Consider the following 24303-nt stretch of genomic DNA (forward strand, 5'->3'; position numbering starts at 1 on the left):
AATTGTTTAACAAAAATAATAATGAAAATATAATTTGATAAATGTTTTTAATCAGAATGTACGAATCTACGAATTCTATATCAGTAATAATCTGATCGTTTATTGTCGAATTTATTTTCTTATTATTTTAATCTTCTAATAAGATCTATTGTTCGAGTCTATCGATTTCTCGAACCGAAATTCTAAGCTTTTCTTAACAAAAATGGCGGCAATGGGGAACGCATGTCAAGTGATTTTGCGGTGTTGATAAACAAAGAATTTTAATTAAATAGCACCATAAAAGTGTTAACTAATGAGCAATATTTTTTGTAGATGTTCTATAAATATATAATTTCAAATAATATCAGAACAGTGATAAAAACTGGCAACTAAAACGGAGTGTCAAAATAGTACCGACAACGTCGAACGTGGCGTTGAGGTTATGGACAACTTCGTTAAGATCGAAAAAATAGGGGAAGGGACCTATGGAGTGGTTTATAAAGCGAAAGATAAGGTGACTGGGAAGCTGGTGGCACTTAAGAAAATTCGACTCGAGACGTATGTCACTTAGAATTTTTATCTACAAGATCTCTATCTTTTCATAAATACTTACGTCGAATTATGAGAGATTCTATATTAGCTACAAAATGAACATATAATTCTTTTGTTAATAATTTAAAGGTATTCTTACTTTTTTTACTCTTAATTTTACTATGTTAACTTCAGTATATTTAAGGGTACATCTCATAAATATATGAAAATGTTATTTTTAATATTTCTACGTAAATACTGTACATTATTCTTAATAAGTGTCCATGTATATCTTTCATATGCCTAGATACATGGCATAGAAAATAGTATGAATTTTCAAAACAATATGTTATTGCTATATATATTAATACAATTTTTATTGTTTTTAATCATTAAAATGAATTTTTTATTTACATACTTTTACAAGCATGTGCATCTTATACTATTGGATATAACTACTCCTTGCATATTTTAACTTATCACAATTTGTTTTCATTAATAAAAATGCAGTTGTTTTAAATATTAAATATCTCACAAAGTTCCAATAAATTAGTTACCTTTTTAACTTGTTATACGTTTTAAAAATAAGTAACTGTTCATTTTGTAAATAACAAAATAATCATTTATGTTTATTTATTGTCGTCCTTCATAATACAAATAACATTAAAGGGAAATTGATTAATTATATCAGCCAAGCTTTTGCTTACATGCATTGCTAACATATCTGCTAATTAGCACATTGGGGTCAGCTGAATCTGCAGGGGCCACGTTATACTATATTTTCGTAGCACCACATTATTCAGCTTGTCCCATTGTGTCATGCTCGCCTGGTTTTAGTTTTATAGCTTTTAATTAATTCATTGCAACTATTAATGCTATCAATAAAATCTCCCTCTATAAATGTACCTTATATTATTCGTTTTACTAAATCAAAAATATAACATCAATTTAATGTTTATCATTTAAGATTATTGAAAGTCAGTTAAAATTTGAATTTTAATATGAATTATGTAGTAGATCATCCCAAATTTTAATTTTTGTTGTTTCAAAAATTTTGCATATTTTGAATGGAATAAACAATGATTTAATAATATTAAGTAAGTATGGTGGATGAAATGTGATTTCTTAATTATGTTGTTTAATGTTTTATAGTATTTTATTTCTTATACCTGCTCTTTGTATTTTATAATTATTTTTCTATTGAAATTATATGTAATTTATTTAACTGTTCAGTGTAAATTGTAGCCATACATGTTCATGCAGGTTCATGTCATTAAAAATGTATGAATTTGTTTCACAATATTATGTATTTAATGTATCTTTATCTTCTTTACTATGTGCATTGAGTAACTTTTTATTAAAAGATAACAATTTTATCAAAATCAAATTTTGAGGATTACAATCTTAAGTTTCTTTAAAATATTCAGCTCTGTGGATTTACCTGATTCATTACCAACTGTATTGATTCATAATAAGATTAATAAGTTTTAAGCATTCCATCCTGATTGCACTTATTTATTCTTATGTTATAATGCTGTTACCTGCTGTTAGCATCACAATTAGATACAATTTTAATACTGTGTTTGTGTTTCTGGTTTTCTTGAGATTCTAGTTTTTCCAATCTGAATTAAAATTAACTATTCTATTACTGACTACTAATATGTGTATATATAAAATAACATTAATTTCTATCAGGGAAAGTGAAGGTGTTCCATCCACTGCTATTCGAGAAATATCATTATTAAGGAAACTTACTCATCCAAATATTGTTCAGTTGTTTGATGTGGTAGATGGTGATAAACACCTTTATCTTGTTTTTGAATTCTTACAACAAGATTTAAAAAAATTACTCGACTCGCTTAAAGGAGGATTAGATCAGGCACTTGTAAAGGTACTACTTTCGAAAGCAATCAGAATTAAAAATAGGTGTATGCATGCTTCAATGACAAGTCTGTTATTTTTACAGAGTTATCTGTTTCAATTATTGAAAGCAATTTCCTTCTGCCATCTTCGTTGTATTTTACACAGAGATTTAAAACCACAGAATTTGTTAATAGATCGGGAGGGTCATATAAAATTAGCAGATTTTGGATTAGCAAGGACATTTGGTGTTCCAGTTCGTACATATACACATGAAATAATAACCCTGTGGTACAGGGCACCAGAGATACTTTTAGGAACTAAATTGTATTCCAATGCAGTGGATGTTTGGAGTCTTGGTTGTATATTCGCAGAAATGGTATTATAATTTCAATATGAATAACATATTTATTCAAAATACAGATTGATAATATACAAAAATTAGTACGTATAATTATAAGTTTAACTTCACAAAATATTAATGTCAATCTCATAGGCAACCAGGAGAGCATTGTTTCCAGGAGATTCAGAAATAGATCAGCTTTTCAGGATATTTCGTACATTAGGTACACCTGATGAAAGTATTTGGCCTGGAGTATCACAGCTACCTGATTATACGTCAATGTTTCCAAGATGGGAACCAAGATGTTTAGATGAAGTTGTACCATCGTTTGATTCTGATGCCAAAGATTTGCTTTTGGTGAGAATTATATTTGTAATTGTAAACCTTTATGTTTAAATGTAAATAACTAAAAATTTATATGTAATATATTTGCATTTCTATTAGTCTCAGTATTTTTTGTTTTAATAGAAACTCTTGACTTATGATCCAAATCAGAGGATAACAGCGAAAAAAGGATTAAATCACCCTTACTTTACTGGAGTTACATTAGTACCACCACCACTGCCAAAGAAAAATTAATCTAGATGTATTGTCATAATTTACTGTATTTCATAGGTTTTCTTTCGACAAGAAACACTGCCAATAATATAATTATTGAAATCAAATATCTGTAGAATTGTTTTCCGAACATACTTTGAATTCATCATACTGAAAATGCTTATGTAAGGAAGATATATTTTGCTATGTACATTAAAACTCACATATACATATTTATATTAGATGATATTGCTTTAGAATGTCTTCTGTTCTTATGAATTAATATTTTCCTTTTCTTATTAATAACAAATAATTATACATTTCAGTTTTTCTATTTGTATAAAAATATTTATACTTGCTTTTGAAGGTTTGAATTAAAAACATTTTTCAACATTCTTTTGTATTAAAAACAATACATCTGTATTTTGTAATATTATGTATATTAAATATTTCTAGTGCATAGAAATATATTTTATTATGTATTTCTGTATATATCTATATGTATATATGCATATATGTGTGTGTGAATGCGAATGCATGTTAAATGTTTATATGATTGGATATATCCATCTTCAGTACTCTTAGGATTAAAAACAGATCCAATCTCCAAAAATTAAAACTTTATGTATTTCTAGGTAAGCATACAACGTTAATAACATTCTATCTTTTTGTTACATTTATCCCTTTAATGTAATATTTATTTTACCGTATTTTACAGTATTTTACGAAATAAATAAAATAAAATACTTTAATCTTGTATTTTAAATATGTATGCACTTAAAATATTTTTTCATTATAAGAGTAAATTCAGGGAAAAAATCGCATTATAATGGAAGAAAACACAATATTTGGTAAAGTAAATTTATTTTTAGATTAAGTACGTCTATTTGCATATAATAAAGTAATACATTGTTTAAAATTTTCTTCGCTTGGACTACTCCTTCGTAGGTATAATCAATCCAGCGAAATTGAACAGAAGTATGTTAAATAAAGCTCTACTATTTTATTATCTTTCACTAAAAATACTATTTTTAAACTTTATTTTAGAAACTTACTACCACAAATAAGTTATTTTATTTTCAAACTTAATTTAAAATAAATTATAGATTATTTACATTGACTCTTCCAAATAATATTTTACTTAGCACTGTGAGTGATACGGCAATGAAAACACTGTTCAATAAATTAAATCTTTTTTTCTGATCTACAAGATCTATTAGATGATTTTTGTGGAGTTTTTCGTCCCAAACACGGATTTCGCAATGGAATTGATGTACATATCTTCGAATTTTGCCAAAGAGGCATTATATTGGGCAAAAATGAGATACCATATTGTAGGTAATATTTCATAAATAAATAATTGTATTTTTTTCTTAATATCGTATTAACAGAGCATATATAATTATGTGACTCGAAATTGTTAAAAACAGGGAGTTCTCTATGTGTAACTATGTGTGTTATATTTCTTTTCGCAAGAATATCGTAGAGTAGAATATACTTTCTCAATTTTTCATGATCTTTTATAAATACTTAAATGTTCAACAATACTTTCTCTATTTTTTAAGTTTAAATTGAATCTTCCAGCACTTATAATTTCCATACAATACTTCATTTTCTTAAAATCACATATTTTACGAAAGCTTTTCTTTTTCAAAACTCGAGTCTTAGAGAAGTTCTGCTTCCGGTTTTGTGTTAGTGAAAGAAGCTTTATAAAAATCATCTGATGGACATTAAACCTTAACATTTATGTTCTATAGTGTAATTAGTTGATCTAAAAAATCAGGCGACAAAAATACGTTGGATGTCAAATTTATTCTTACATCGTTCCTGCGGGACTAGCACGAAATTCATTCAGTGTGTTACACTGTTTAATTGCGCGGAATGCTCTATCAACTTCGGTAGACTGATTTTAGAATGAGTTTCAGAAACTGGGACGGCTTCTGGTGGTACAGGCGACGGTGCTAATTTAGGAAATCGTATATTTTTGGGGGATGTTTTTCTAGGTGTACGAAGGGATGATTTGTTTGGGCTTTTTAAATTACTGCATTCCGTAGAAGTAGGAGATTTTGGAGTTCTGTCTTCCGTGGCCGTTTTGCCGTTCTCTAAATTCAGATTTTTCTTCGATTCACTCACCGCCTTCGCGGTATCTTTGGACAACGAATTCTTTTTCGATTCGGTTGCTTCCGATGATTTGGCGAAACTATTTCTGACTGCTTTAGATGTCACCATAGAGGATGGCGATGGTAGTTTTCGTGTTTTTGTCGGTGTGGTAGGCGGCGGTTGAGGTAAATTTTCCTTTGACGGTTCAGTGGAAAGGGAATTGACCTCTTCAGTGTTTTCAATCTGGAAAATATGTGTTCAAAATTGAGTCCGGGACTCTACTAGATACTTCTCAGTTTTCTACACTTACGTAATACGTAGTATTGATAATTAGGACTTTTTTTTTATTAGGAAGCCAAAGTTAATTCCTAAAAGGAAATAATTATACATTTATACAAAAATGTTTTGTAGATTGCGAATGTTCATACATTTACAGCATATTAACTTTTAAAACATTTAAGTGTCAGAATGAAATTTCTTATAATTTTTACACTAAAAATATATTAAGGTTTTACATTTTCCCAAATGTATTTTCAAACAAATTGAATGCACACTGCATCAACATCCCCAATCTAATTATCATCTTTACTTATGATTCATCATAAATATCTTTCGTTATTTTCTTGAAATTTTTTTTCTGTAAGATACTTCAAAGATACTAATTTCTTAACTAGTAATTTGGTATGCAATAATCATCGTTCAATTTGAATAATGCTATTATTGCTATTATTTAATTATTGAGCATAGTTTGACTATTAGCAGAAGTTATTTACGATTTAATCTGATTTAGAATCGTTTATATTAAGTATATTCTGGTACACTGTAGAACAAATAAAATAGTATTATACAAAGTGTTCTGCAATTTGAAGGGGTGTGATTATACAGAAAAGTATAAATTAGAAACAAAATAAAATCTTTTCATTAGAGGTATTCTCAATAGAAAAATCAAACATGAATATCTAAATCAATCGTGCTCAATAAATTTTCAAATTATTCTGATTTTTTATTTTTTGTATACAGTAACTTTCTGCCAATCGAAGCAGACACGTGCACGTATACTGCATACAAGTTTTCAATGATTTTCTTGGAAAGAGCATTACTGAAAATAATTTTATTTTACGTTTTATTATGCACCCCGAAAATTTAATAAATATTCCAATATTCACTTATTAATTACGTGTTACTCATTCTTAACGATTTCTAAAGATTGCAGAGACTGTGCAGACTAACCTTGGTTTACAGAGGCGGTGAAAAGTAGCAATTATTCTGTGTCCACCATGAGTAGTATGTGATGGTGAGGTACACTCTGTGCGTGTTAATCGACGCAATTCAAGTGAACTTACTAAATATATTAAACATTTAGGAAAAAAAAGTGTTAAGAAGGACTCGTTCTTATTTAAAAACCTTTGGCACTAGTTTGTAAAATTAAATCTAATATTTAAAATGTGTGCTGTCGAGTCATACTTTGTGTGCTGCAAGTAATACTATTTATTATTGACTGAAACAAATTGTGCAACAGAATAGCGTCAATCGAAATAATACATAGAAAAAAAATAGAATAAAATGAACAAAAAACTTGTAAGTTGTATTCTAAATCGTTTTAATGAATAAAATTATTAAGATCAGTCACCTTAATTTATTTATAAATTAAAAGAAAAACGTAATATAACGATTTCTTTTTTAATTCGTTGATAGGTATGCGGGATGATCGTTGTACAATTGTGTTCTATGAAGTGATTACTCGTGATAATTGCAACGATTTAATATTATTTAATGTTTTGTCGAAATCGAATTATTAGTTGAGTCAGAGTGTATAATAATGTGGAAGCGATAAACTATAATACATATTACATACTTTTTTCTAGGTTGTATGAATTATTTGAAAGTGACATACAGTCGAGATTTTTCTGAAACGTTTACTCAATTTTTGTTATTTAATATATTCATTCATCTTTTCCATACATTCTTAATTATCTTATGCTATCCATCTTATTGTAAACCAGCAACGAGATTCCATCGTTTATTTCACTGTGTGTGTGCAATAAATAAAGGTAATATATGTATCTACAATATTGTTTACCATTTTTATCATATTCTATCACTCAAATACAATACGAAACGTGTTTTGTCGCGTGGTTTGCTTTCTTTCACAAGATGCATCGAATATGATTGCACGTTGCGTTTCTAGGTGTGTTTTTTTTTCTCTTCTGACAATGAGGTTTAATTAGGATCTCTAGTGATCCAAGTTCATGTAAATAATCCACATGACAAAATAAATTCATCGTGAATCGGCGCTTTTGAAATAAGTCAACAATGCGTGTCGCGTATGAATTATTTCTCAGAAACATTCTCGCTGTTATATCCGGGTAACATCTGTTTAATTGCGTCGAGAGTTTACATACACCTATACAGACGAAATCAATCAATGTTTCAAAAATATATTTATGTAAATCTGTCATTTTGGAAGCATCCTCCTTAAAAATTTTATTGAAATGTTTGTAAGAATAACGATTGCATATAGGCATAAAGAAAATCATTGGATATATTTAAAAGTAAACATTATTTGATATTTTAAATGTTTCATCTGTATCTGTCGTAGGATACTATTAAAAATTATTCTATAAATAATAATAATAATTATTATATTTATGGTTCATTGCAAAAGTCAATTTTAAAATCTTATTTCATATAAATCACTTCGTTCCTACTATTTCCAAAAACTTTCCAACGATATTCTCAAAAATTACTATTAAAATTATAAAATTTCTACTTGTAATAATAATTGCTCAATAAAATCTAACTTTATACTTGTAAATCATTCTGAAATATAACATTATATTTGTAACTAGGTATATGTAATCTCTTAAAGCTTATGTTAACAATGCTCCATTTATTAAATTTTAATTATGGAAAACGACTGACAAATTGGAATACATGTGTTGTAACATATGAAATAGCCGTTGAAATAAGCACAGTTTTGTTCTTAGTAATAGTAATCCATTTTAATTCTATTAGCGTTTCTTTACTACAGATTGCGCATTATATTTTATCCAATATAATTCTTTTAATTAAACTTAAAAACCCTTTCGCTGGGAATGACAAGGTAACTTGTCATTCAAATTCCATTTCATTTCTCAATAGTTCTTCGTTTTCGTGTTTATTCGACAAATAATTCTTGTATTTTATCGAATCAATGTCTGTACTAATATAAACCATGCAATGTCGAAGTGTATCATCGTACAATGTTCACTATATTACTTTAATTCACTCCGAATTGCGCTTCTATAAATCTTCGCGTTTCGGATACACGCAGTTAAAAAATTTTAACAACGAGTAGGAAAAGTAATTTATTAATTTCAAGTTTGTTGAATTATCTCAAATGACTAGAAATTATTATAGCATTTCTGGTGACCTTTCTTCTGTTTTGTATATATTTATCTGTTTTATTTTCAAATTGTGTTACGAAGTATAAGTATGACAAATTATCTGTGAATTTTACATTCACTGAACTATTATTTTTTTAATTAGTAAACTACGGATCTTTATGCAAATTTATAAAAATTAGAATAAGGAAATAATTTCTGCTGATTTTTGTTAATATACACGTTTTATTGTATTTTACAAATTTGCTCATGCTATAAATTCATAAAGACCTGTTTACTGATTATTAGGCTACAAGTGTTTACGTATTTATAGCTTACAAAAATTAAGAAAAAAAAACAATAAAATAAAAGTTTGAATAAAATTGTAGTTCTTTTTATGTTGTTATTAATCTAATCAATGTATTAATATATCAGAAATAATATTCCATTTTATTTTATATTTTCGGTACTTAGTTGTAAAAGTGCAATTTTGTATAAACTTCCGCAGTCTACGAATTAGTGTGTTAGAACACCAAAAGATTCAGCTCAGTCCCGATAATTCCAAACACATTTAATATTTAATTTCTAAATTTAATTTCGTAATGAAAAAGGAACAATTTATTTTTGTTAGTTACCTTAGATATTAATGGAATTGATAGCTTGAACAAACAGAAATGTATAGATAAAAATGGTCAATTAACGTTCCTTACAAGGGAAGTTATCGAACCTAGAAATCCAAAAACTTATGGAACTTTGTCTGTATGTAGAGTGGGTCAAGGTTTATATATTGTGAGATTTTTTTCGTGCCGAATTTTACTTTGAAGGGGTAAAACCGTCTCTTAAAAAAAAAGTAAATTTTTCTTTTATGATGAAAAGTTTAAACGAATAATACACTGTTCCTTCGCGTATATAAAATTGCAAAATTGAAACGTGAAAGTTAACTCCTTCAAAGTGAAATATGTATAAGCCTTGACTTACTCTACTTACATACAAAGTTTCGTAAGTTTCTGAATTGCCGGGTTATCGAACTTTCCTTGTTAGTTGTTAATTAACAATGTAAACTAACCCTATCAAGGGTTAAACTTGTAAAATGGCTGAAATATTTCTTAATACTTTCTTAGGTTGAATCTTGAAAGTAACGAAATATTAATCGACATTAAACTTAATATTAATAATTGCATCACCTCCAAAGAATGTTTTTATGCATACATTGTGCAAAGAATATGGAACATTAAAACAGATAATTGCATATGTTACAACTCTTTTAATCAACATCGTCCCTACAGGGAACTTTTTGTATTCATTTATCATTAGACTTGATTATAGATTATCGTATTTGCCATTAGGTGAGTATACCCTTACTATTAATTCTCAGAGTATTATAATAATTATGAACAGTTACATATTTCATTTTAAAATCGGTACTAGTAATTATAAGTCTACACAACATATTGGACTTTCAAATTTTCAATATCAAGTGAGTATCACAAATAATAATCACTATGAATGATAATCACAGATAAAAAATAAATTCAATTTTGCCTTTGATAGTCTGAGAATTAAAGCAAGCTATTTAAACAAATATAATGAATAGACTGCGGATGTTTATGGAAATTTATACATAGATATATAGATAACCATAGGTAAACTAAAACCTAATATCTTCAATAATTTGAAAGTCACTTGGACTATAATTAATCCATTTCACAAAAATGTATTATGTTTTCGTAATAATCTTTACGAGTTATAAGTGCATAAAAATCCGCAGATGAATATGTAGATTACGGATTTTTATATAAAATTCTATTATAGTCAATATTAATTATTGTAACCATTACACTTGCGTCAGTAATTGTAATATTCAAATAAAATAGGATTATATTTTCATAGATTAAAAATCATGTAAGAAAATGAAACATAGTTACAGGTTTCTGTTTTACTTCTTTTTCTTTTTAAGGATCTTCGTAAGTTGTAAATGCATAAAAATCCGCAGTCGGAAATGACAAGTAACAAGGAATGTAAGAATCGTCCAAGCGTATTGTATCATGTACGGAGCGTACATAAGAACAGCGTTTCTTCCTCGAGAAAATATTTAGAAGATAAAACATAGTTTTATTGGAAACTCCTTCTCGAATATACAATCACAATCGTTACGTTTTTATCCACTACACACCTTGAACTTAATCGTACAGTTTGCTCTATTATCGTATACTCCGCACATGCTTTTGATTAACAGTGATGCACAATAATAATCATTTTGTTTCGTTTTAAACGACAACGCGCGTTTTGTAATTCGGCTGCGAATTTTCTGCGTTTACGACAAACGGAAGCGTGTGAAATGTAAAACAGTAAAAACTTCAAAAATGAGAATTCTAAGTAGAAATTAATTTCCCTCTAACTTCTGTTTCTTGAAATTTCGTCGGAAAACTGTGATTCTGCACAAAAGTCCGCAGTCTGTTCATAATCTATCATTTTCCGATAGAATAATATCATCGTCATTCGCAATTGTTAATTCATACTTCTTTATATGCTCATTTGTGTGACTAAAGTCACAATATACTTACAATTAGCAGGGCAAGAGCAGCACTTGCACAATTATAGCCGAAAAATGTATGCATCACCATATACAATGTGTCCTCTACAATCTCAACTATTCTAAACACGAAGTATCTGGCTTTAACCCGGAAGTAGGCGAGTAGGTGAGTGATCATTAGACTGCGGATATTTATGCAAATATAGATTCTTATGAACTAAACTACAAAAATCTTTCGACTCAGTGATGCTTTGATGGGGATGTAAATAAAATCTTTTTTAAATAAATAAAATGAAAGTTGTTCCACATAAAATTTCCACGAAATCTTAGATCACTGGGTATACTATAAATGCATAAAATCCATTGTGCTACAATGCATAATCTAGTGATCATTGCACATACAGTGTTTAAATTCTCCGCAATTTTCTAGTCGTTCAAACGTAATATCCATAACTCATCCTTCAAGTTTAGTATAAATTGTCTTTAAACCACTCAGTTAATATCATCTTTCTTATTTGCGACAGTAAATCTAGAACATTTGTCGCGCAAATTAGTAGACAAGAGATATAGCGAATCCATAAAATTTATTCACGTCTCACAATGAACTTTCTTATAAAAATTTGAACTCGGAAGATCTCGGAGCTGAATTCTTGAAACGTGGTTTAACATTCAAAAATCAGTATCTATAACCCTGTATACCCTGAAGGTACATTGCAGTACCATTTTCATTGAAATGCAGCTTTGATCTACACAGGAATCAATTTAATTAAAAGAAAAAAAGAAACAAAAAAAGCAAAATCTTTCGTAATTTAAATAATAAAAATAAATAAATAAATTCTTTGTAATTCAATATAATTGAATTTATAATATTATCATATGTATTTATGGCTCAATGATTGTAAAAAATATTTACATTTGCCATACGTGCTATCTGAATAATTTTAAAGTGTCTAGAATAAAGATAACAGTGTGAAATAAAATCACTTTAAGACGGATGATTTTAGGAGTTCGCTATATATTGAGCACTCGCTACCTTGCACGTTCAATTAGAACTACAAGACTGTTTACTCAGACGACAAAATGTTATATTTATTATACCGTAAATAACTGGTACCGTGCTACAGATTATTCTGTCCCTCATTCGTTCATTAAGAGTAAAGTATATCGTCATTTAAATAAAGTACATTCTTTACGTGTTACGTGCACGCTAAAAGTGTGTGCGAATGTGTCATAAAAAAGCGGAAATTTAATGTAATTGTCGTTATATTAGACTGCGGATTTTTAAATATATTTTCATTTCTCTAGTCCAGAACGAGTACCCTTTAGACGACCTTTATACCGTTATAAACACATAAAAATCTGCAGTCTGGTTAATACGCAAATAGTCGCATCGTTCTCTATTGCTTTCAAAGTTGTTCGTTATTTAGCATTATATTTTGGTTTTATTGTTACAGCACACACAAAGCTTTGTATTATTGGCATGTCGGAAATAGCATCGAAATTTCTTTCTATTATTACATAATATTAACAAAAATACACCTACCCTCGGGCTATGAGTCACGTTACTAATCGTTTTGAACATTGAGTTCGTGTTGTTATGCGATTCGCAAGTTACGTTACGTGTCTTATGTTTGTCTTGTAGGGACGCGATCGTTTCCAGACCATCATGAGAAATAAGAATTTGCTTTTCCCTAATATCTAAGCGTATCACGTTATCGCGTTTCCTTTTCAGATCGGAAAAATGTCATTGGAAAGAATGGGCCTTGTAAATGCAATGTTCATGTCGCGTTACATTAAACTGTAAGTAAAGGTGTCGTGACCTTATTATAAATATTTTCCTGTTGTCAAGGTACGTAGTTTTATAACAAAGTGAAAGCTTTATAAAAATTTATAGAACCACGTGTGTAATTAGTTAACTGCGGATGTTTATGCAAATTTACATTTTTATAGAGAAACTTTGGGGAATTCGAAATGAAATGAAATGTCACCTCTCAAGTTAATTCTTTCGGTATATTAAGTTAATCGAAATAATAGTTTGAATGTTAAAAGCATTACTGATTTTTTTCGGTTTTCATCGGTTTCAAAATGCATAAAGATCCGCAGTGGCTTAGTAATTAGTGATTTGCAGTCTTGAGTGCAACAACTGTGTCAAGTTCTCTACAATGAGATGAATAGTATTGCTCGTTTGTACGAAAAGTTATCATTTTTGCAATCTGAAAAGCATCGCAAGCTGTCCCCTCTCATTCCAACAACGTTCAATTAACCCTCATCCATCTTTCATTTTTCCTACTTAATTTACCCTTCGCTGACCAATTAACGCAACGGTAAAAAATCAATACACGGAAAGATAAAGTGAAATTGAGAAGTCCGTTCTCCCAATTCTATTATTAAAAATAAATAAGCAATAAAATTGACAAATTCTCTCATTGAAAATAAATAAATAGCGAAATTGATAAATTCCTTTATTCAAAATCGAAAAAATTGAAATTTCTGTGCATTCGGTTATAAATGAATCAATGTGCAGCGGTCTTTTATATCGTATACACCGCACAGTGTCAAATTAGTACAAGGGGCGGACGAGGGTTAATGTTTTAGATTTCCTTTCCTAAAACGTTCACTTCGTTCTTTGGCGAACGGCCAACACAATGTGTGTCGAGAAACGAATGATTGCAAATCAACGATGCAATGACGAATACTTAGTGAATAAATGCGTCAGATATTTTCGTGTGACGAAGAAACGACTGGTTGTCACGTATGTACGTATATAGATGGTTGCCGTATCACGCTAGTCACGTACCACACGTGTACATCGTACGTACACGTTTATCGATCGGAAGGGCGCGCACGTACGAGGAAGAAGACACCCCTTCCGCCCCTCACAGCGCTTTTCTCTGTCGATTAAAATCACAACATCATGTAGAAAAGTTTCTCTCTCTCTCTCTCTCTCTTCTTCTCTCTTTTTTTTTCGTTATGGCACGGAAAAATTGTTGCAGTCGTGATTCTTTCGAAACAGCGGCGGTGTTTAAGGATCATAAACTTGCTCGCATTGTACCTAACTTTTAGCAGCGGTACAATGTTTGTTTCGCGATGTTGGATTGAAGAAATTAACTCGATCGCTTGTTCGTCCTCATACGTATATCGTTTCGACCCTTCGAACGCGGGACGAACGCAGCCCTTTGATCCAACCATCGGGGTAGAAAAATATGGGTGATTAATTAGACGCAAATGACACGAGAAGCGAGTTTAGCGGTCGTGTGTGTGTGTTTTTTATTTTCGTGATCTAGCATTCTTGATTGAGGTTCTCGTCCGAAGTAGGCAGATTGTTCTTGACGGCGGTGATCGTGCCAGGGGGCACGGGGCTCTGCGGGCATAACACAGTTATCAGGATTAAGGTGGCCCGCAAGGCCGTACTAACAGAGCTGGGTAAAATTCGAAGAGAACAATAGAAACATTAAAACTACCGAGCAATTAGAGTGACTTATTTCCAGTTTTTTTTATAAAAATTAAAACAATACGTTTCTTAAGATTCGAAGGATGTCCTAGTGCATAATTTAAATACTTGCAAAATGTAAATTTTGAAGTGGGTCAATTTGATTTGTCCTGTAGTTTTAGTGTTAATATGATTTGTTTTAGGTTTTCACGACCAGGTATACTATGATAAGCGTTTAAAGATTCTGTGTTCATTAGGAATAATTTCCCGACGTTTCGCTAGCATTGCAGCTGGCATTATCAGAGGACTGATGACTCATTCATGCTGGTTAGCCAGGTGTACACCAGATAGTCACGGGACACAAAATCCTATTTGATAAAACTAAAATAATAGCAAGAACTACAGGATTATATCAGAGGAAACACCAGAAAACAGTGGAAATCTTGAAACATCCCAACAACTACAATACAGATTCTGGTTACCAGCTCAGCCCCATTTGGAGCACCCTTATCCTATTTTTTAATTGATTAGCTAATCAATTAAAACACAGAATTGATCATCCATCTGTAACGCCGACCAAGGCATATGTTTAAATAGGAAGCACTGATTCTAGCTAACCAGTATCAGTGAGTCATCATACTCATGATAATGCCAGTTGCAATGCTAGCGAAACGTTGGGACACTATTCCTAATTGACACGGCTCACACCCAGAAATTTTCAACACTTATCACAATTTTAACACACTGACTGTCACAATGGTCACAGACGACCGGAGCTTTCAAATTACTTAGAAACAATCGTAATTTGTCAGATAACTGATGTTGAATGGAAACATTCAATAGTGTAAATAACTAGGTAACAGTGTAACGTAAAAATTGTGGTACCAAATAATTGATAATTCTTCCTTTTTATCTTCGCTACCGAAAATATGTGATACGTAAAACGCTGATGTTTTTCGTGGCAGTCAATCTGTTAAAAAACATATATTAAACGCTGTATAATTCAGATGAAATTATATTTGAAGTAAAGAATCAATTTTGGCGGATAAAATCCTTTTGTTTTAATAGTCTTTAATTTAAAATGCAATATTTTACCCTTTATGTCTTGAATTGCTTCTAAATACTTCAGTTTGTTTAAATAAGACATATATTGAATATATAAATATATACACAGTGTTAGCCCGAAGATATTAGACATTGCAGTGGTGCATGAGTCAGGTCTCCGTTTTAGTTTCATACGTTACTGTCTGCGCTGATACTGATCTACTTCACTCGCGTTACTATCGATGAATCATTACAGTCCAGAGAAATATTCATTTCTTAAAAACTTTTGAAAGGGAAAACAAAACTGTAATTTTCTCATTTGTAATTCTTGTCTCAAATTTTCATACAGAATCACCTTGTATATTTTCTTTTACCCGTACTGCATACTCTGTACAGCAAAGTTCCTCAACCTATGGGTCGTGACCCAATTAAATTTTTAATTAATCGCGACACGAAGGCTGCTGCCTGTGACATGCCGAGAAATTAATGGAATAATTTTAGGTGTATTCGAGAACTATTTTCTTATAGAATTAAATTTCATATTGTAAACACGTAGGTCGCGGTCCTATTATAAAGAAATACGTTGTTTTGTGACTACGGAAAAAAGTTGAGAAACGTTGTCGCATAGTAATACTTTAAATTAACTTATATAGTTTGCTTGAGTTATAGAAATCTTTTAATAAAAATGGAATTTTAAAGTACTTTCAAAACATAAGGAGTTATATGAACCATAATATTTAACAAATTAAATTGTTTTTTAGTTGCGTATGACTATTTATGTGTAACAAGATACATGATTTAAACCTTGAGAAAGAACAATATAGGAAAACTAAATAGAAATATTTCAACATATAGAATAAAATATTGCAGAGACCTCCAAATAAAATACTATTTTTATATGAACGGTTCTATGTATAATAAACAATTTACTATTTAAAAAAATATTTTACCCAGCACTGCATATTAGATTGGGTCACATTAACCCTTTGAAGCATCGAAGTTCGTTCTTTTTCTATGATACATTACATTTGTTCATCGTTGACGTGTACAGTTGATTTAATTGTTAGTGTCAATTTAACGTTTTCTTTCTATCGCGTAGAGTTTACTAGAAATGCGGAGAAATGTTGTAACGTCGAAAATTTAAAAAAATTGCAACAATGGAAATACACAGGTTGCATCATGTAAATTTAACGAAAAAATTTATTCTTCGTTTATAAGTGTTCAGTGAATATTTTATTTATTGATAAATATTTATTAAATATGTTTACAACCAGAATTAAAAATATCCGTATTCATAAATGAAATACGGAGAGAGATCTGTTAAATTCTTTTCCTTTTTTTCATCTTTGTTAGAATCGTGTTAAAATATTGTATAAATGGACACTTTGAAGAATTCCTTAAATTAAAATTAATTAAAATCTGTAGGAAATAATAAATTATTTTTATGAAACAACCCAAAAATTGGTTTATGATTAGTTTAAAAAGCTGTAATTAATCATTTTATAAGACCTTTTTCATGTTTTATATAACTGGAAGCGATGAAGAAGGACTTTTCTATAAAAAGGGAATCATGTGGGTGGTGATATATGACGTGAGTATTACATATTCTGCGAGTTAAAATTTATACCATTTTCAGGTATATCTGAAGGTCATCAGATGCATCAATATGACAACGTTCAGTGAATCATATACTACTAACAGAAAAATATTACTCAGACACTTTTACTTCTCATAATGCATCCTGTGTATCATTTGCATATTATAATACCTAGTAGTATTTTTACACATTAATTTGACACTTTCATTAAAATTCACGGTTATATTATTTATGTTACATTTATACAATAATGATAATTTCGTTCTTACAGCTACATATAATTACGTTAATCAATTCCATGTAATTAATTTTTACAAAGAGAAAAGTACAAATAACTATGTTCGTCTAATTTTTTTAATCTTCATCCATTTTTTAAAAACGCAGAATATATTTATATTAGTTTTTATTATTCCAACTTTTCTGATAGAGCAAACATAAATTTTGCTAGGATGTTCTATCGCTATTATCTTTAAGTCGCAACTTCCTATGTGCGCCTAGAAATTCTTTTCCAAAATATATTAGTTACGTAAGAAAATATAAAAGCAATTGAAAAACGTGCCTCAAAGGGTTAAGCAACTATGTAAAGCAAAACTTAAGCTTCATTAATCTATTCGCATATTTCTATTTCTATCTTATATTTTAATTCAAGTTATATTCTTTAGAAAAATAGTTTAATCCTTTTATTTTAAAATAACTATAAATTGTGATTATCAAACGGGCAATTTTTATTATATTAATCGTGCTTTAAAATCGTAAGCAATTTAAAGTATGTATATCACAATTTATAAAGAAATGTATGCAATTTTATTGTTTATATTCTGTGTTGCACAAGAAAACTTCAACACTGTAAGAAAGCGTACAATGCGTGCCTTCAAGCCTTTTCAGCAAAAAATATACGTATGTATATAAAATGTGTCACAATAGGCAAATTATCTAGTTTAATAAGTAAAGCATATAATTGATTATAAATTATAATTTATAATAATTGGAAAGAGTGAAATTAAATTTTCGTCGTATAGAAACTTTCAGACAATAAAGCATTTTGGAAATAAAGCAAATGAACCTTACACAATGAATTTTATTTATTTCATTTTTCTAAGTTTGAAGGTCATTTGAAGGTCATATTGTGTTACATGGTTGAACTCGTTTAGATGTCGGCTAAAATATATAAGGGGGGAAAAGTATGCAGTTCCGTTTAAAACGAAAAGTTGGTGACCTTGAAAATACCGAAAAAAATGGTATAAAAAAATAATATTATGACGCCGATGTGCATTCTTTGATACCATTATAATTTTTATGTACCGATATTTCATATCTTTAAATCCAACAAAGATATTCAGCTGCGTCTCGTGACTGACCCTGTATTGTATAAAGCCATACTCTATTTCGTTTGTATACTGTTGAAATAGTTTTTTAATATTATACGACAATTGTTTTTAATGCAAAATTTATTTTGCGGTTTATCATATATCTAATATCTAATATGAATCAAATACATTCGATAAATCGACTTGTTCGAAAAGAACGTTATTTTTGTTCTTTAAAATGGAATTATTGCCATATTGGATGCATTGTATGTTGCATATTGCATTGCCTAATGTGAATATGTTATATACATCGTAAATAATTGCAAGAAAGTGGGTGCAGTTTAAAAGTGTTTAATTGGATAAACAAAGTTGTTGAATAATTTGAATATTCAGTCGATGTGTGACTTGAATCGAAAATTTTCGACTATAATTGCATTAGATTAGATCGTGATACGTCTTTTCTTAATTACACAAGGCTTACCTGTGATCCACTGGCGCAGAGGCTTTCCACGTTCGAGCCACTTTGTCGAAGATAATCCCTGTCGTTGAAAATCTTTTTATCGCCGCCGCCTGGTCTATGTTTCACGTTGTCCATAGATCCAATTTTGCTCTCAGCCTTGATATCAATTTTTTGTGTTTGAATCTGGAAAGGGTAACGAATCACTCATTAATCATCATCATTTACAAGAAAATTGAAGTTTGTTGGCTATTCGGAAAAATATTTATAATTAAGTTCTGTGATCCATTGGTAATACATAGAAAGTTTATCAGTAGATCTGTCGTCATAATTTATGAGTTTATCTTTCGGTTCTTTTACGTGCTTTCTAAACTAAACTTGAGGTTGGCATACAATTAAAAGTTACTGCTCGATGTATGAAGATATTTACACTAAGTTGGAACATGCAGAAGCATGCTTCTATTTCTCTGAACCGATTTTTCACATACTTACTTATTATCTAATCAATTTATGTATCATTAAGAATGTATTCTTTATGTTGTAAATGACAAGAAATAAGTTCTTGCAGCGAATTGTAAATATAAGCGTAAAGTAAAAATGTTTTAGTGCAATGAAGATTTTTCTCATTATTTTACACACATTTCGATTTTTCGTTAAAGGATTTAGTAAATATCCATTTAAACTGATAGAAAACTATTATAACAGTTTCTAATTGTACCTTACATTAATTACTTCCCTCACGATTTTGTAAAGCATGATCTGATTTTTGAAAGTGACCAGATGATGTCGTGTGACCAAATGTGTTTTACGAAGAGGTAACTATTGTAGGTCAGTGTTTCATGATATTGCTTGACATACTTACGTCATTGCTTGTATCCTGTGGCGTCTTAGGAGGCGTTGCCGATGACTGAACACCAACAAACAATAATGACTTGTTAATTATGATAGGTGACAACACATGCATACAGGGGTCAACCTTTTGCTAACGATGGGGTGATACTTTTGTTGTTGATCAGAAAGTCCTGAGTTTTTTCATCATAGTGATAACTAGACTGTAGATGTTGATGCATTTACTATATATTGTATATGTATACTAGAAATGAATGTGAGACTCGCAATGAAAGATAAAGTATTCTATATATAATTAAATTCAATATTGTTTACTTACTTCAATATTAAAGTATTAAAATCATTAATAGATGTAATATTTCATCCCTTAAAAAGGAACGTTTAATTTCAGTTTTTTAAAATTATACCTACGAAATTTAATGCTGCATAAAGATCCACCGTCCAGTGATAACCAGTGATAACTCGACTACGAATTTTTATACAAATTTCCATTTTTATAATCGAAAAAAAATGAGGGACTCTACAGATTTTTATTTTCTACATTAAGGTGATATTCTACTTATGTGGCTTCATAAAATTCAATTCGATATATTTTTTAATAATTAAATCTCAGAAATAAGTATTTTCTTAAAAGATTGTATCCAAATTTAGAGTTTCATGATGAATATAATCTTTCTAAAATGATTAGAGATATCTATCTAAAATTTGTATAATAGATACATAAAATGACTCTATTGCTTGAATTAGAATAACATACAAGTATATGCAATAATTATTTAGAAAAAGGGCTGACTCGCCGATTTCAACGATCTTAGAGTGTATTTTCAAGGTCATCAATTCGAACAACTTTGAGTGATTGAGGTGTCACTTATTGAAATGTACACTCTCGAATATATCATTAAAAATTCAGAAATAATTGAGATCGGTGAGGTTCATCTTTTAATTTTAAACAATCCAATAGTGTTCGTCGGACACGTTTTCAAATCGCTTTTCGTATAGAAACAAAACTGTTTAGGTTTTTTTATTGCTATTATAATTTTTTCTTACAGTTTCGTTACAGTACAAAAACTATATTTATACTCGAGAAATAAGCCCGAGCAGCGATAACATGTATAAAAAAGTTGTTCAGAATATTCCATGGTTATTGAAATTGACGAAGGAGACCACTTTTTTAAATAATTGCCGTATATTATTTTTAATTTAACAATAAAGTAGAATTTATTTTAGTAGGTAACCATATCTATTATTTTTTAGAGTTTCAGTTCATTCTAATTTAAACGGTAGCTTTACTTATCTAAAATAAAAAGAACACTTGTAGTTCATGTTTTAAATTTTGCAGAAATGTGTCCTTTGTTCACAAATGGTTTTTTTCGCTTTGTATCGCCAACGAATTTTGCAAGAAGAACTAATAAAATTAAATAAAAAATATATTACAGTCTTCTCGGCTTATTATTAAATGCATGTACAATACAAAATTCGAATTAGTTATGTTTTCCGTGTCCATAAACAAAATTTGGAAAGACATTTTCTAGCCTATTAAAGTGGAATACCCTCTTAATGGTTTCACTGGACTAAAAATAATCAAATTGCGTGTAATCGTATTTTCTCGAAAGCTTTCGCGGTTACAAATGCATTGAAATCCGTAGTCCAGTTATCACGTTTATTCGCATTAAGAGAAATGAACATTAAATTATATGAAGCAACAAGTACAAGTATAGGAAGTGTATTGGCAATGAATCATTATTTCACGTTATGAAATTTATTTTATTAGTTACAGAACCGAGCGAGAAAGTTTCTTACAAAAATTCAGAAACATTCTGCTTAGTCAATGGAATAATCAATTTTGAATTGTAGAGCAGTTTATATGTCTTCAATGGTAAGTAACCTCTGAATTTTATTTATTGAAATTTACTTGACATGTTTATAAACTTGAAAATACTATTTCGTAATGCTTTTCTGGAATAAAATTTTGTCACTCGTGTGTCAATGGTAACGATGAAGTTACTAGTTTGTGAAATGGGTTTGATGAAAAAGAGAAAACGAACAGATTTTGCTGACTTTAAGAACAAAAGACATATAGATGCGCATATGTATGTAAGTATAAGTACATATCATTTCTCTTTATGTCTGAATCCTGTTTTTGTGTAAATTCCGAAGATTCTAATCAATCAAACTTTAGGATACAGAATCTACATTAACATTCTACATGCAATAATGCAATTAACTTTGAAGAAACTCGTTTCCTAGTTCACCAAACTGTCGAACATTCTCGTGACATATGAACGAGGCGAGCACTATTTAACTACAACCAACGGACAATGTATTCAAAAACGAAAGGCAAGCATTTCATTATGGAAATGATTTATCGCCACAACAACAAACATTATGGATTTAGGTAGTCTCAAGCGAAAACACAGCAACCTTACAATAAACAAGTTAATCATTTCGAAAAGCACATTTAAAAACGTGGATTCGCTAAGTTCGGAATTGTAAATGTTTCTTCCGATGCTCAAAAGGTTCATGACGTTCGTTCCTATTAATTTTCGAAAATGAGTTCGTAAAAACCAAATGCGACATGTAACGGAAATATTCAAGCAGCAATATGTTTAAATATTCATTACGAAAGGACTACATGACGCAGCAGAACCTCGATTATCACTATCGATTGCAATTTAGGAATCCGGATTATCGAGTTCCTAGATGGCTAAGACTCGGTTGATTGAGGTCTTACTGTATATTTCACGTGTAACTATGTAATTATAGTAAACTTATATAATTAGAATATAAGTTTAAGTAACTATGTTCCACTTATGTGGGTAATTATATTATCAGTTTAATTAATTTATTTTCACAACAAAATTTTATTATTTACTTTAGAACACTGTTAATCTCCAAAATAAACTGTCACAGTAAATTTCAAGCATTCGTTTAAAAATAAATTTCAAATGCTAACGTTATCTATGATTTAAGAGATATCGAAAAATAGGGAAAAGATGGTTAGAAATATGTCATTGGAAATTCTTACTTTGATGTTACCGCCTCCAGGCACGTGTTTAGCGTTATCTTTGGAACCAACTTTTGACTTCGCTTTGTCCTTAAAGTCGAGCTTCACTGTTTCTATTTTCTTATCGCCACCGCCAGGTTTGTGTGTTGCGTTCTCCAATGATCCGACTTTTGATTTTGCATTCCATTGGAGTTTGACTTGAGAGATCTGTATTACATTTGTAAAAAATATAACAATATTAATCATTGGATATTATTACTATAACAAGAATCTTCCTATTTTTTGTTTAGTATTACCTGCCATACTTTCATTATAATTACTATAATCTTATTATATAAAAAGAAAAAGTATCGATCTTATGATGTAATTTCCTGGCCCTGATTGTTATTATATGCTTTTTAATTACATAACTTTTTTATTCACTGTCCAATTAATAACGTAATTTGATCAAACATATGTATAATAGTATTCAAACAACATTTTTGTTGCTTTTCTCGATCCCTTTTCTCAAATTTAGATTTTCAAATATTTCTATTTCACAACATATAAGTTAGATAACATAGATTACAAGCAATTTAAAATAATGAGAATATAAAGTAAACCTTCTTATCGCCTCCGCTAGGTGTGTATTTCTCGTTTTTCGCGGCGATCTTCGGTTGTGCCTTGCTGAAATCGAGCTTTCTATTTTCTATTTTCACGTTACCACCACCTGGCTTGTAGCTAGTATTCTCCAACGAGCCGATTTTCGATCGTACTGTCTTCAAATTCGGAGATGGTGCTGCGCCCACTTGAACTTTGTTCATGGGCACTTCTATGCAATGTGGAAAATGTTAGAAATATGCACATTTAACTTGTAACATGTTATAAAATCTTATTCCGTTTATTTAATAAAATTATAACAATATAGAAATCATGTGATCAATTTTTACATTTTCCACGATACTTGAAGAAACTTTAACAGGTTTAACTGTTTGAAATCTCGGAAGACAAATGTGTAGTTCTGTACTACATCTTTTGGGTATTTCTGTAGCACGACAGATTAATAACACTTTTGTTATTTTTTACTATTTATAATTTAATAGGATATTATGAAGTATTCAAATTACGCTTAAAAGGCTTTTCAATGACAATGAAAGGTAACATAGATTAAATGCCAAATTAGAAAATCAAAAATAAACAATTCCAACATGTTAAATGAAACATTACGTTTCCTTTTTCAGACTAAATTTAGTTTCTTTCTTTTAAAAAATAGTTTAAGAAACACACGTTTCAATGCTTGGAAGATTTTGATTTGTATTAAAAAATATAAGATCATTTAAGTTATCTAAAAATACCATATACGGTAAGCTAATTGCAGGTGAAATTGTTTT

At 29.8% G+C, this 24303-nt stretch overlaps 2 protein-coding genes across 8 annotated transcripts in view; one reads left to right on the top strand and one right to left on the bottom strand.

The window, feature by feature from the left end:
- The first annotated feature begins 86 nt into the window (after positions 1-86).
- LOC116429423 (cyclin-dependent kinase 2) lies at positions 87-3378 on the top strand. Of its 3 annotated transcripts, none has more exons than XM_031982363.2 (6): positions 87-240; positions 313-537; positions 2206-2401; positions 2477-2749; positions 2867-3070; positions 3182-3378. In XM_031982363.2, the coding sequence occupies exons 2-6, from the start codon at positions 422-424 to the stop codon at positions 3290-3292; spliced, it is 900 nt and encodes a 299-aa protein (XP_031838223.1). In that variant the 5' UTR covers positions 87-240; positions 313-421; the 3' UTR covers positions 3293-3378. The 3 variants fall into 3 exon arrangements, with proteins under 3 accessions (XP_031838223.1, XP_031838222.1, XP_031838224.1); XM_031982364.2 differs by having other exon boundaries at positions 185-229; XM_031982362.2 differs by having other exon boundaries at positions 178-537.
- A 719-nt stretch (positions 3379-4097) lies between these two features.
- Positions 4098-24303, bottom strand: part of tau (microtubule-associated protein tau) — a 41960-nt gene continuing 21754 nt past the window's right edge. The window contains exons 6-10 of one of the 5 annotated variants that reach the window (XM_031982414.2): positions 23536-23741; positions 22955-23140; positions 19943-19987; positions 19105-19266; positions 4098-5593 (exon numbers count right to left, since the gene is read on the bottom strand). In XM_031982414.2, the coding sequence (XP_031838274.2) occupies positions 5102-5593; positions 19105-19266; positions 19943-19987; positions 22955-23140; positions 23536-23741 (1091 nt within the window). In that variant the 3' untranslated portion in view covers positions 4098-5101. Of the gene's footprint in view, positions 5594-7413; positions 14607-19104; positions 19267-19942; positions 19988-22954; positions 23141-23535; positions 23745-24303 lie in introns of those variants that run through there. The other 4 variants (XM_031982413.2, XM_076366236.1, XM_031982416.2 and 1 more) reach the window with 4 other exon arrangements.

Source organism: Nomia melanderi, chromosome 3 (genome assembly GCF_051020985.1).
Source record: "Nomia melanderi isolate GNS246 chromosome 3, iyNomMela1, whole genome shotgun sequence".
In the NCBI taxonomy this organism is placed as follows: domain Eukaryota; kingdom Metazoa; phylum Arthropoda; class Insecta; order Hymenoptera; family Halictidae; genus Nomia; species Nomia melanderi.

What these genes read in the sequence shown, in the direction of transcription:
- LOC116429423 (XM_031982363.2), top strand. Translation starts at nt 422, where the DNA reads ATGGACAACTTCGTTAAGATCGAAAAAATAGGGGAAGGGACCTATGGA. An exon ending in AAGAAAATTCGACTCGAGAC is followed by an intron (nt 538 to 2,205) that starts GTATGTCACTTA and finishes AATTTCTATCAG; the next exon opens with GGAAAGTGAAGGTGTTCCAT. An exon ending in TAGATCAGGCACTTGTAAAG is followed by an intron (nt 2,402 to 2,476) that starts GTACTACTTTCG and finishes TTATTTTTACAG; the next exon opens with AGTTATCTGTTTCAATTATT.